The 14,893-nt window shown below is 42.2% G+C and overlaps 1 protein-coding gene across 1 annotated transcript in view; it reads right to left on the bottom strand.

Annotated features, from left to right (window-relative positions):
• Window positions 1-14,893, bottom strand: part of TBC1D22A (TBC1 domain family member 22A) — a 119,487-nt gene that overhangs the window by 89,834 nt on the left and 14,760 nt on the right. Inside the window, exon 4 of the mRNA XM_083575229.1 lies at window positions 14,475-14,654. Within this exon, the coding sequence (XP_083431355.1) occupies window positions 14,475-14,654 (180 nt within the window). The remainder of the gene's footprint in view (window positions 1-14,474; window positions 14,655-14,893) is intronic.

Below are 14,893 nucleotides of genomic sequence, written 5' to 3'. Positions count from 1 at the left end.
ACCCTCACGACCACCCTGTGAAGTAAGCTAGGCTGAGAGACAGTGACTGGCCCAAGCTCGCCCATTGGACCTTCATGGCTGAGTGGTGATTTGAACCCTGGTCTCCCAACTCCCAGCCCAACACAAAATGCTGGCTCTCTTTGATCACACCCTGTTGTAACACCTGGCAACTTGGAGAGAAACGTATTTTTAATACAATTTAGTATAATGCCATTTAATATAAAAGAGGGAGTTATCTTCAATGTCACATTCTAAATTCTCCCTCAAAGCCCAATTCGAAAATCAAGTTGTCTAGTCCTACTATAGCACAAGATATATTAATAGAAATATTTCAGCACATTAGGTTGATTACACCTTATTCCATCTATTTCAAGAAGCATTTAAGCATTACTTGCAATTTTAAACATCATTTTAGCAAGCAGCAGATTAATTCAATTATATCTTCTTAGGCACAACACATTCCTGAGACTATCCCAAACACCAGTAGTCTTGGTAGGTAGATAATATTGAAGTTTATGACACAGCAGAAGCTATGCCATAAATGCTGTCTACAAATGCTGGATGTTTCTGGTAATTCAAACGTTCTTAAAAAGAGGCTAGCTGGCCAGCATTGCGGAGGAACCTGAATAAGGTTCACAGATCCACACTGTCAACTACGTAGGGCTGAGAGAGCCATAGTTACAAGCCAAGAAAATAAAGCTATAGAAGCAAGTCTCAAAACATACTTGAACAATAAGGCAGCAAGCCAATTCCTCAGCAGGCCATCTTGTATTTGAATTAGAAAAAGGTTCACCTTTCAGAAGTGTCATGCAGCCATCTGTTTGAGAGACCAGGAACCTCTGCCCTCATCCCTGCAAGGCTAGTCATAGTCTGCCCACTTGTGACTTCTTGATGCACATGGCCAGAATCCAAAAGATGCAGTAAAAAAAGGTTGCATTAGCATTCAGGATTTTTCTTCCTTCTTTAGTTCACCAGTCCCACTCATTTTTTAAAAAAAAAGTTGGGCGAGATTGGTAAATAGCCAGAGACAGGAACAGTGGACAATGAGCACACTGAACTAGTATGCTGCATTTTGCCAAGCCCAAGAATGAAAAAGGTACTGGATTTGCAAGAAATTCATTTGTATCTAGGGACAAGGAGCTCAAGATTAAACTTCTCCTTGCACCCTGCAGTTCCCCTCGTGTGGCCCGCTAACCCAAATATGCTCCAGGTGATTGAATTTGGAGGCATGCAGATGGGGGAAGAGAAATCATAAGTCCCACTGTGCAAGTGGATCTTCATTGCGCATGCAGGCAGACACTGTTGATATCTCAAGCCTTGTCAGAGGAATTTGGCACTCTACAGGTGCCCGGCTTTGATTCCATGTTGATCTCCCCCGTCAGCGACTCCCGGCAAGACAAGGCGAGATCTCTATCGGCCGATCCTTCCCAACGTGAGAAGGACACAACCATCCCTCCTCCCTCCTTTCCCAGGGAGGGGAGAGAGACAGACAGAAATGTATTTACATGCCTTTATTTCTGTCTTTCCAGTAGTGCAGAGAAACGTGTCTGCACCCTCTCACATCAGCAGCCAGAGAGAGAATAAACCCCACCCATGTACTTCCAGTACAGGGTCATGTGACACTCTGAGCTAACATCCGGTGCTCAGTGCACATAATAGACTGTCCCTGGTTCCCACGGTACAGTCCCAAAACATCAACATCCTGTTTGGCTTTCCAGCCACCTGGAGCACTCAGCAGCATTGCTCCTTTTTCGTAACAACCTCCCCCAAAAGAATCAATGCGTGTTGCGGCAAGCAAAGCGTGATCCAGAGAAGAAAACAAACAGTTGTTATACACATAACACTCCCCTGTTGTTTCAGTTCCACCCTTGGAACTACCCGCCACTGGTTTCCCCAGTGTACCTCTCTGGTTGTCTGGCTTCCAAGGAATGAGTGCATCTGCATTACCTTGGCTAGCAACTCTCTGTTGTGTCTTTGTCTCTGACTTAGACACAGCTCCAACCTGTCCTCGGTTGTTTACAACAGCAACACATGCAACAGCTAAGTTAGCAAACTCTTTTGAGTACCTCTTAGGTGGTTGACCCTTTGTAACTCTCTCAGACCTGCGTATGAGGTGCTGATCCTCTCTGCTCACTGGTCCAGTCTCAGGACTCTTTGGAGAACCAGTTCCACTAGCAAACAGTGGTTCATCCTTCACCTGTGAAGGTCTATCCATTGTGTGAGATTTCCTCTCAATGACTGTGACAACTGAGCTCTCTGAGCTATCACTGTCACTCTCAGTACCACTGTACTCTGTGAAATCATCATCATCATCTGAATCGTCCTCTGTGGGAAATGTGTGCACTATCACTCTCTCCTTTTCAGGAGCACTCTCTAGAAATTTTGTGAGAATCACCTGACCAGATTCAGACAAAATTACTCTGTAGAGACCCTTTTCATATCCCACAAAAATGCCTCTGGCATTCTTTACTCCACCTGGAGCTTCTGTCCTCACATGAGACCCAAAAACCTTGAAATGGGCAACAGAAGGTTTTCTCTGGAACAGTTTCTCAAAAGGAGAACTTCCCAACTCTTTCGACACCTTTCTCACCCATGCATGACAATACGACATGAGTGACTCCGCCCAGTACTCATGTGGCAGATGTGAACTAAGCAATTGCGCATTCATCCCCTTTTGCAATTCTTTGTTCAGCCGTACAAAGACACCCCTGTTCCACGCTTCCGCTGAAACAGCAACCTTGTGTCTTATCCCTTTCATGTGCAGGAATCTCTGGAAATCCTGTAAAAGAAAAATCTGCTTCTCATCTGTGAATAGACAATCAATGTTAGCATCATGCATACTCTTAACCTTGTCACAAAACTCCTGAAACCTTTCCAAGGCTTCCTGTGGTTTCTTTAACACATAAACCCAGACAAAGTTAGAGAAATGATCCACACACACAAGATAAAATCTTGCATTGCCTCTAGATGGTTCTAGAGGACCAATCACATCAGCATACACCCGCTGAAACGCTCTGTCGACCCTGGCCACCTTCTTGGTGCTCGTTTTGGTCACACCTGCAGGAGAAATCAAGTTAGACTCAGAATTACATTCCATGTAATCACTTTGCTCAAAGTCCAACAAATACAGTCCACCTTTCTGTCTGGCAGAAAGATATAACTCTCCATCTTTGAAGATCTTGCAGCTCTTATCATCATAGGACAGTTTCAGTCCTTTCTTTGCAATCTGCGAAACACTCAGCAGATTGAACTTCAATTCAGGAACCAAGTAAACATTGTGTATAGTCAGGTTCAGACTCTTAAGATACACAGTTCCAACCCCGGTCGCTTCCAGCTTCTGACCGTTGGCTTGTTCCACAGCGAAGCTTTGCTTCTTAAACGTCGAAAAGAGTCCTCTGTGCGGGGACATATGAAAATTACAGCCCGTATCGATTACAAAAGAGTGTCCAACATCTGGCGTGGTTCCTTTCGCCATCAGGGCCTTTGCAGGTTTCACCGAAGACTTGGTACGACCTTTGCCTGCTGCCTCAGGCTTTGCTGAGCGGCCCTTCGCTCCTTTCGGCTGGCGTGGCTTCTTGCAGCTCCGCTGAAGATGCCCAGCCTGTCCGCAATTGTAACATCGGACAACGTTCAAAGCTACAGCATTCTCTCCAGTAGCAACATCAGTGGGGGAATTAGAACTCCGTTCTTCCCTCCCCCTGTCCTTGGCATCCATTTTGAATCCAAGTCTCAGCTCTCCACTCTAGCTAGTTAAAATCCAAAAGCTCCTTTTTGAGCTGTCTTTCTGCCTCTCTCTCAGGCAGGCAATCTCCAAGCTGTCTCAAAGTCAAAACAACTTTCGCTTTCCCGGCTCTGACTGAGCCAGCCCCAGGTGTCAGTAACTTTCTAAGCCGACTGACCTTCGTTGCTTAGCAACTGTGCATACTTCTTCGTTATCTCACCGCAAATATGCCTGGTATGCAAGGCTAGGCTCTCAGAGCTGTTTTTCCAAACGCAGCTCTCTCGTGAACCAGAGAATAAATCAATCTGCATTCACACTTTTAGCCCGATATTCAGCATACCTTTTTGGGGCTCCGTTGCTTGGAAAACACCCCCTCTTGGTGTCCAGCCGTTCAGCTTCTGGCTGCAATGCAGACGTTATCTTCTTTCCTTGGTGCAGAGGATGGCACACGATCCATCAACCTCTCACCTCTCATGCTGATTCCCATGGATCAGATAACCAGCAGCTTCTGCTACCAGATGTTGATATCAAGCCATATATCAGAGGAATTTGGCACTCTACAGGTGCCCGGCTTTGATTCCATGTTGATCTCCCCCGTCAGCGACTCCCGGCAAGACAAGGCGAGATCTCTATCGGCCGATCCTTCCCAACGTGAGAAGGACACAACCATCCCTCCTCCCTCCTTTCCCAGGGAGGGGAGAGAGACAGACAGAAATGTATTTACATGCCTTTATTTCTGTCTTTCCAGTAGTGCAGAGAAACGTGTCTGCACCCTCTCACATCAGCAGCCAGAGAGAGAATAAACCCCACCCATGTACTTCCAGTACAGGGTCATGTGACACTCTGAGCTAACATCCGGTGCTCAGTGCACATAATAGACTGTCCCTGGTTCCCACGGTACAGTCCCAAAACATCAACATCCTGTTTGGCTTTCCAGCCACCTGGAGCACTCAGCAGCATTGCTCCTTTTTCGTAACAGACACATCACTGGATATCACCCATTTTCTCCTGAGGTTTGGCTACTTGACAGCCTTGTCTCTCCTGAGCCAAGAGATAATTAATGCAAGCTGTATCATTACCAGATGCTGCAAGTGCATTTAAGAGACCTGTTTGCCTAGCTGTTGATCCCTTCATAAATGCAGAGAAGGGTGTTGAGTTCCTCCCCCTTTAAAAAGACTACATCAATGAGATTAGGAGTGGACAACCTTTTCCCATAAAAAAGCTGAATTCTCTTGGAAGGAATCTGTCAGCAAACGTGCAGGGTCAGAAATGGCAGCAGATGGGACCAGGAATACTTTATACTCCCTCTCTTGTCCGTCTTTGATTCTCCTGCTAGGTAATCCTACCTCAAGCTAGTACACTCTTCCCTCCCCAGCAATCCCAATTATGATTGAACATGTTACTACTAAGTTTTTCCTAAGTTTAATAACAGCAGAGGGTGACAATTTTCATCAGGATGGTGAGAGAAGGTTTTTTGAGGAGGGAGAGGGGAACAGTTGAAAAGAAGATGGACTGCGGAAAAGATTAATCCTTCTTCTCCCTGCTTAAGTGGTATGTTGTGAGCCACAAAAGATTAGGAGTGGGTCAAAAGCAGTCCACTGGGGTGTGTGTGTGTGTGTGTGTGTGTGTATGTGTGTATGTATATATGTGTGTATATATATATATATATGTGTGTGTGTGTGTGTATATGTATATATATATATGTGTGTGTGTGTGTGTGTGTGTGTGTATATATATATATATATATATATATATATATATATATAAACACAGACTTGTTTATTGGAAACTGTGCATAATGCCCAGAGAATGTACAAAATACAAATGTGATACTTGCATTCCTGCTGGAAGACTACACATGACCAGGAAATGTGCACAGTCCCTCTTTATGGACAGATTACTATAACATTCTCCATGAGGCCTGGTAAATGTGCAGTGGCCACTTACACACATTACCTACTCAACTTACAGTTACCCTTACATCTACAACAGATCTAAGGGCATTTCCAGTGCACATTTTAGCAAATCCGAGGTATCAGTGAAATCATAAAGGTCTTAACCAGTCAGTGACCTCACTTCAAGCATTTTTCATCTCATCTTCCTATCTCTCTGCATTGCACACTCACTATGCAGACAAACAAAGAGATCTGCTTGCATGCTATCAAAGAATCAGAAAATTTAAATAATGGAAAAAACAAGTATTTGTTCAAATACTTTTGCTCAAAACACAATTGCTGTGTTTTCCAACTGCTCGTCTAGTCATTACAGAATACTTACGCATAAGTTTGTTTACCTGATCTAATCTGTTTATATACATACATTCTGTTTGAATGGGGAAGGGGGAATAAAGCCTTTGTTGAGGATTTTTCCTGCAAATACTTAATTCTCCTTTTACGTTTCATTTCAAACATTTCCACACAAGCTGCGCTCTGCAGAAGGATACATGACATTGAGCAGACGCCCAGACATTAGAAGCATCTTCTCTAAGATATTACTAAGCTTTTCTGTTGTAAAATTTCTCTCAAAAGAAGCTAGGATAACTAAGTTTTAAGCCCTAGTTAGTAGAGCACTAAGTTAGGGCCACAACGGCCTGGCTTTATGTAACGCTAAACCAAACCACGATGAATTGTGACTTCAGATAGCTCAGTTGATAAAGCATGAGATTTTCTACACCAACTGACTGTATCTATTCAGGAGACATTCCCAGCCCTATGTGGATATTCAGGAATTAATCATAAATGTTTTTATCCCATCTTTCCTTTAGTATGTAAAACACATGGGCCACCACAGATATACAACCCTCCCTTTAGGGGCTTTAACATATTTAAGAGTTGAACACTGCTCCAATTCTAGAAATTTTGCACTTTACTCTCCCTCGTTTTAAATGGAAAAGACAAAGACTGCATTTCACATAAGTGTTTAAAAAGTTTAAATCGAGGCTTTAACATATTCCAATAAGGATATAGTGTCAAATATTACCATCTGCTTTGTGCATATAAAAACAGTTCTGTCTGAAATCAACTGTAAACAAACACTTCCAAAAAGTCTAATTACATAGACTACTCTCTCAATACTGCTGATTTCACAGCCAATGTTCTACAGGATTTAATTAGGAAAAGGTTAATATTGTATGGCATCATATGGACCCTCTTTTTCTAGCTTCCCGTGACTAAAATAGCAAAAGGCTATACAGGTTTACAATGATCACAGGCAAGACATTTTAAAAAGAGAAAGCTGGTTGCTTCTTAGTAAACAACTGCAAACCACTACTTCGATCATGCAGCAGCAAGATTACTTTCACAATACTACAGAAGACTATAAGCAGGTGCAAATCCAACACATCATTTATCCCTGCAACAGCTTGGCTGCAAGTATTTCAAATGCTGGGTTTTTAAAATAAGGTAAAAAAATAGAAAGATCCTATAAAATGAAATGAGAAAAGATATTGCTCAAAGCAAATAATCTGACACCCGTTACCTTAGGAATCCATTTTGTCACACATCCTAATGGTTTAGAGGACATGGGTCCTGCCTATGGCTACTGGTTGTGGTCACTGCCAGATACACAACCCATTCCCTCAGATGTGCTAATCCGACAGGGAACAATGCTTACATTACAAATGGGGAGGATCCAAGATGGCAGCCAAATGGCACAGATCACATAAGAGGCTCAGCAACCTCCCCTCCAAAAACTGCCTGCCAGTGGGATATTGATTTTGGATGCAGTGCAAATTATTTGAAGTTAAATTGGGATGACCTGGGTGGGTAAGGTTTATTGCATTGTACTCCAAAGTAACCTGCCCAAGAAATGGAGTAAAACCCCATCCTCTCCAGTTTGCCTTCTTTGAAATGTATCAAGCATCACAAAAGGCTGGGGAAATGTGTTTCAACCACTGGTTGAGTGAGTTTGCTGTCATATTTAGAATAAATAGCCTGGCAACACCCCCACAGCAGCCACTTTTGAACAGGCCACAAACCCCACTGCCCGTTTTGTGATGGTACCCACAACACTCTCAAAATTCCCAATGTGTCCATAAAACCCAAATGGTTGAGAACCCTTGGTCTAGAATCTGTTCCATTTAATATGATATGCTCAAGTTTCCTAAGGCACATACGAAATGTTCAACAGTTTAGCTGCTGATATATCAGAGTATTTAATTTACTTTGCTGAGCAGCATGGTATTAAACAGCAGAAGCGTAAAACCTTACCCACCCCCATCCTGTTAAGTGCTGTTAAGTCAATTCTGAACATTCTGTAAGTACTTTAAGTAGGATTTCCTCACTCTTATTATCATGTCCTGTAAGAAGTAGCATGCCCGCAATTTTAAGATTCCAATAACAGTGGTACCTCGGTTTAAGAGTCCAGTTTAAGAACGATTTAGTTTACAAACTCGCCAAACCGGAAATAGTGTCTTGGTTTGAGAACTTTACCTCTGTCTAAGAATGGAATCTGAACAGTGCAAGGGCACCGGCGGTGGGAGGCGTCATTAGGGAAAGCGCGCCTCGGTTTAAGAATGGTTTTGGTTTAAGAATGCACTTCCGGAACGGATTAAGTTCGTAAACTGAGGTACCACTGTAATTGTTCAGCATTTGTTTCAAACTCCCCTCTTTTGAATGAGCAATGAAAACCCCCATAGCATGTCATCTTCTCCAATTGACCTTGCATTGCATAGTCAGATCCAATACAGGCTTCACCCATTCCAAAGGTGGCATTCATTCTCCCTGCCAGACAATGTCTATTAAAAAGGACAGAAATTCAAGAGACTTTCCAGTTGGAAATGACTGGCCACTCAATAAGTGCCCTGGTCCTTTGTTCTGGGACTAATATGCACATGGATACAATGGCAGTCTGCCATCTCTCCTACAACAACAAACCTTTTCAAAAAAGCTTGAAAATCAGAGGGCTCTTTGAGCCATGTCATCACAACCTTGAAATGGAAGGGCCCTAGCTCTTTTATGTGATGGGAATTTAATTGGTCTTTGCAGAAGTGGGCTGTCCTACAGGTCCATTTTCCATGGGGAGTTTCTGGAACCAAGCAGATTTATTTTACCATACAGAAGCAAACCTGAAAAGCTAGAAAAACAAGTGATAGCCATTAAAGTAACAGGACAGCTAGGATGTTAGTTTGAGAGGCACCAATTTTCTTGTTAAAAAAACAACTAATGGGAGAAAAATATATAATGATGAAAGTGATGATGGAAAATGTCAAGAAATCTTACAGGGATGTTCTCTGACAATAAGGGCACTTGTGAGGTATATAGCAGCTCATTTTCTTTTGCAAGAAAAATTCCATTGGTAGGAGTAACTCTTCTTCCAGCTGCCAGGCAGAGAAGTACTCCAGTTGTTTTAACTAAAAACCCAGACTTCATCCACACTCCGTTTTTCCTCTTAAAAGGAAGACAACAGCAATGACCAGTGCTTTTTCTCCTCTCCCTTTTTTTTGCTTTAGACCCAAAAAATTTAATGAGCCCAGGGTCTCTAAGCAACATCAAGGGGGTGGAAGAGAAATTACTTTTGAGTGTAGGGATAGGGAACATTAAGGTATCACAAAGAATATCTATCCTGATGTAGCCATCAGACTGAAATGTCATTAACCAAGTGTTTTAACAAAAGCAATGCACGGTGCTGCTATAGCAGATGGAGAGAAACATTTTACTCTGTCCCATAATACTAAGGGTCGTTCTATAAAGCTGATGATAGAAGAGATTTGTGGCGGACAGATGAAGCAAATTCACACAGGAAAATAGCTTCACACAATCAATGTAGCGATGGCCACTACGTTGAATAGCTACAAAGAGGCATTTAGACATGTCTTCTATGAATTTGTATAACAATGGCTATTAGTCATCAAGTTGGACCCGTAAATGTTGCTGTGCAATTGTTCCCATTCAGGGTGCCACCCACCCACAGATGCCTTCTTCCAGGAATACTCCACTCAATTTCCCTTGCCCCAAATTCCATCAGCCAAGCATTCAGTGCCCACTGAGCCAAGCATTCAGCCAAGCATTCAGTGCCCACTGAGCATTTTTCTGTCCACACTAGGCTATTTTAGGTTGCCCTGCTAAAATCGATAATTAGAAATGGCAGTCAATTTTGCCCTAGCACTGCAAGCCTCAACGCAAGCCATAAGAGCCCTGCTGGATCAACCCAAAGTCCCATCTAGTCCACCATCCTGTTCTCACTGTTACCAACCAAATGCCTATGAGAAACACAATAACAGGATCTGACCCCAACAGCGTTCTCCACACCTGAAACTCCAAACAAAGGGTGTTCAGAAGCATACTTGCTTCAATAGTGGAGGTACAGCATAGCCATTAGGGTGGTCCTCCATGAATTTGTCTAATCATCTTTTAAAGAAATCCAAGCAGGTGGCCATCACTACCTCTTGTGGAAGCAAATAGTTTAACTCCTTCTCCCAGACAAGAACCTATTCCTGCTCCTCTTACACAGGAACCCCTATTTTTCCTGGAAGGGCAGAGAAAGATGACAAGTAAGCCAATACTTTAAACTCCTCCAACCTCTCCTTATTGGGGGAGCTGTAGGAAACAGACCGTAGGAATTTTCAACAGCCGGAGCTAATAGATTAACTAGGTAGGCTCCAACAGGTTTTCAGGGAAGGGGACAAAACCTACACATTCCTGAAGACCAACTGAATTCATTGGGGCTTGCATATCTAGCTAAAAAATGTTCGAACCAGATATGTCAATTATGTGTTTCTACAACACAATCCTCATTTAGTCTGTGGCAGATTTATGTTGAAACAAATACCATATTACCTAACAGCAATTTGATTCATAGAACTATACCACACAGTTGCATGGCAGAACATCTCTCTCTATTATAAATTATAGGGCCACCCAGCTTCAAACTAATGGGTACTGCCTGATTGTGGGTCTCCTTGAAATCACACACATAACTCAATGCAGTATTGTGTTCAAAACCAATATTCATTCTTCTATCACTTCCCTTTAAGTATCATATTTCTAGAATCATAATTTTAAGGGTACCCACAATTCCTGCACATGCATTATCCATCCTGCGACATCAAACAGTTAATTCAGCAAGATGAATGCAAATCGCTACATGAAGTAACGGTTTGCATGAACAATTAAATGATAGACATGATAAACTAGATTTATAAGCTTCACATCCTTATTAAAAAGAATCCTAGCATAATTTAACTATAAAGAACTAGAATATTCTTCCAAGACAATAGATTCATGGAACTCCAGCTCCCCCAACAGCATCTGGGAAGTCAAACAGCACATACAGAAAATGGCTTTTATAAAAAAGGCTTGATATCACTATGGAAACGACTGCAAGCATTTTTTTAAGAGTAATAGCTCTGTTAGGTGCTTCATTAAAAAAAAAAAAAATCCTAGCAAATAAAGCCCTTAATCTTCAATGAAGCAAAAGTGTCAGTTGAACGCATACAGAAACTGATAAGTCAAATACAAGTGTGCTGAAGGAGTTAACCTGTTCAGAAAGAAATCTAGACAAAAAAGCAAGCTAGATTAGCTAACTAGGGCAGAAAGTTGGGAAATTTAATAGTGAAATAGATGAGGTGGAGATGTGAAAGAAACAGAAAATAACTGCATAAGAGCTTAAGTGAAAGGAAGCACAGAATGTTTAGAAGATCATTAAGAGAGAATTTTAATGTGGGTGGTCAAAAGGGCAAATGAGAGCTGTAGAAATAAGTGTTGATCTGCATAGCAATTGTACTTCATAAAACTTCCTTCCTATACAAGGTTTTTTTCCCCTCTGGAAACATTTATAGCTTGTACAGAGTATTTTAAAAATGCAATGCTTTTCACTAACGTTTTTACTCATCCCCCTTACCAAAGAGGAAGGATGGTGCTATCTGTTTTGGAAGCAGGCAACCAACCAAGATGCTCCTCAGCTACCAACTGCCAAAATGACACCCCACTCCCCGCCCCCAGCTCCAAACTTCTGAAGCTGAAAAAGAGATTACATCAGATGACTACATCAGATGACTTTACAGTGGCACCTCTGGTTATGAACTTAATTTGTTCCGGAGGTCCGTTCTTAAGCTGAAACCGTTCTTATCCTGAGGCACGCTTTCACTAATGGGGAACGCGCCTCTGGCACGTGATTTCCATTTGCATCCTGGGGCAAAGTTCGCAACCAGGAGCAGCTACTTCCGGGTTAGCGGAGCTCATAACCTGAAGCATTCGTAACCAGAGGTACCACTGTACTTCCTGCACTGGTGTTGGTTGGTTGGCATCCATCTGCCTCGAGAGACAATGGAGTGCACCTCTAGAGGTGAAGTCAAACCACTATATAGCACATAAGGAACCAAGACATTAATCCTATGTATACCATTCTGGGAGTAACCCAACTGAACATAGCAGGACTTGAACTTCCACACAGTTGCATGGAACAGGAAAGGTAAGCTCATAGTAACCAAAAGCTTGTGTTTGGTGACCAGAGCTAGCCAAGATTTGAAGACTCTTGCTTTCTCTCAATTGATGAGACAAGTCCCCGGCAATTACAAAATGCCCGGAAAGCCTAATGCCACATCCTTGAAAAAAATAATTTAATTCTAAAAATTAAGCAAGCTCCAAATTTGTCTGTAACCTGGCCAAATCTCTCAACAATTGAGTCCCATTATTGAGAGGTATAAAGGCATTTCACTGTTGCAATAACCCATGATCACACTTCTTGTACATAAGGTGCCTAATGGTTTTACAAAGTATCTGTCATTCAGGAGTGAGGTAGGAAAGCTGACGGGATATTAGAGCTGGCTTAATGGTATTTGCTGCATTTTAGAGACAGCCCACCAAGCCTGACACTCACCATCTAAGCACACGCTATTGAAACTTATGGTTCTCTGACCAGCAAGGCACAGAAAAAGCAAGGAAGAGCAGAAATCTCAGGCACTAAAAAGATCTAGTCATTAGGGAGAGATAAACACTGGATAGAGAAAGGCAGCGAGCAGCTCTTCCTTTTTTGTAGTGCAATTTCCATCTTTTCCTCCTCTTAGAGGGGGAGCTTTCAGAATTCAGAATAAAGTACAAGGAATTGCATCCACCTCTTGCCTTCTTAGAAGCATCTGGAAAGTGAAACAAGATTCTGCCCCTCCACCAAGCCTGTGTGTCCTGGGAGGTGAAATTCCAGTCCAATTTCCACAGGAGAGATACTGATTATCTGGATTCGTGCCAGAAAACAGCCTTAGTCACTCTGGTGGATGATTTGCACTAGGGAATTGATGGGAGACTGCAATCTTACTGGTTTTCCTGCACCCCTCTGCAGCTTTTGATGCCATCCATCATGCTATCTCAAATCAGAGCAGGAGCTCATCTAGTCTTCACCATTTTCTCTATTATGGCAAACTGACTTCAGGGCTTTTAAAATATCTTCTGTCAGATAGCTAGAGTTTCCGTTCCTAGAGCTTGGGCAGCACTGTTTATCCCAGTTCCTCCAAGGCAGCGGTTCTCAACCTGTGGGTCCCCAAATGTTGTTGGACTACAACTCCCATCATCCCTGAGCTCTGGCCTTGTTAGCTAGGGGTGATGGGAGTTGTAGTTCAACAACATCTGGGGACCCACCAGGTTGAGAAAGACTGCTCCAAGGTCCTTGTGCTGCCAAATACTGTCCTAATGCTCATTTGATCTAGAAATAGCTGGGGAAGGAAATCGGGGAAAAGACTAGGCATCACCTGGGGAATTTGAGAGGGGCTGCTACAAACTGTGGGTAACTGAATCAAACGCTGAAATGAAACTGATGTCATGGGCTTAACTTGGTTGTAAAGTGAACATGGATTTCAAATTGTTGCCAACAGATAAGCTGCCAGGCTTTCAAAAGGATCGAAGGTGACAGAACAAAGTCTGGGGGGGGGTGTGTGAAAAACAACAACTCAGAAACTAAACATTTTCACTTTCCAGAATAAATATAAAATGAATAGGAAGGAATGCAATTTCAGTTCCCTGCTGCTCCCCTTGCCTAACAGAAGCAGATGTTATACAAAACAGTCAAAGCATACAAGTTTGTGTAGTTTATACAATTTATATACAAATGGTGCAATATAAACCTTTATTTACGTGAACAAAGTCCTTATCAGGTTATGAAATCAAGTGCTACTTTATAAAACTAGAATATTTGATTTCAAATCAAACACAATTCAAGGTGGCTGAAAGGGTATGGGGTACGTCCACACCACAAACTTAAACATGTTTAACAACAATCCCTATTTTCCAGAGTACTCTGTAAACTGTAGTTCTGTAAGCAGGAAAAGAGTATCCTAAAAATTTCCAGCACCCTTAAAAACTACAGTTCCCAGGATTCTTTGGGGGAAACAATGTATGCTGAAATGGTGTAAAAATGGACATTCATGAATAGTGCAGTTGAAACCAGAGAATAAATCAATGCTCAGTACCAAACACGTAAAAAGGGAATTTCACTGTAACACCAATTATGACCTGCCATAAAACAGAATCACAATTTAAAATCCTTGAAAGGCTGAAATAGATAAGCTCAAAACTTTTGTTCCTTACGAAATAACTAAATCCCTAGAGAAGTACATATCACACTTTAGCAGGGCTCAAACTGCCAGAGATAACCTTGCTACACAAGACCCAACTTCAACTTAAAACATGCATTGAAGAACCCACTACTTTTTGCCTTATATTTGTAAGGTGGCAGCACTGCTGTTGTGACCCACCTCAGATCAGGTCGCAACCCAGACCTCTGTCCTAATCCACCAGTTGAAGACCAATGGTTAAGCAGTACTCACCAAGGTTTGTGTTGGGGCCAGCCAGAAGTTGCTTGAATTTATCTAAACGTGATGCCTCTCTTTCCGATAGCATAGGGATACCTGAGCTACTGTGGTCTGTCACGCCACCCACCAGAGCAACAGTGGAGGCTTGTGGAAGGGACTGAGATCTTGGCACAGAAATAACTTCATCAGCACCATCTGTAGAGTATATAAAGGAGCAAACAGACAGACATCAAGTGATCTATTTTTTATAATGCAAAGGTAAAACTTTAATTTAAAACAGAAAAATACTGGGACACAAGTATTTGTAACAGTTGTTTGGTTAGAGACAGAAAATGTTATACCCACTGTGGCTTCAAAACAGCTATAAAAATAGAACTCCCTGTCATCATGTCAATACCAAGAATCTCACGTTTGTGAAGAAGCAGCCGAGAACA

The sequence above is a fragment of the Podarcis filfolensis genome (genome assembly GCF_964270895.1).
Source record: "Podarcis filfolensis genome assembly, chromosome: 10".
Taxonomy (NCBI): Eukaryota; Metazoa; Chordata; class Lepidosauria; order Squamata; family Lacertidae; genus Podarcis; species Podarcis filfolensis.
The sequence above is the reverse complement of the archived record's forward strand: the minus strand, read 5'-3'. Positions and strand labels throughout refer to the sequence as shown.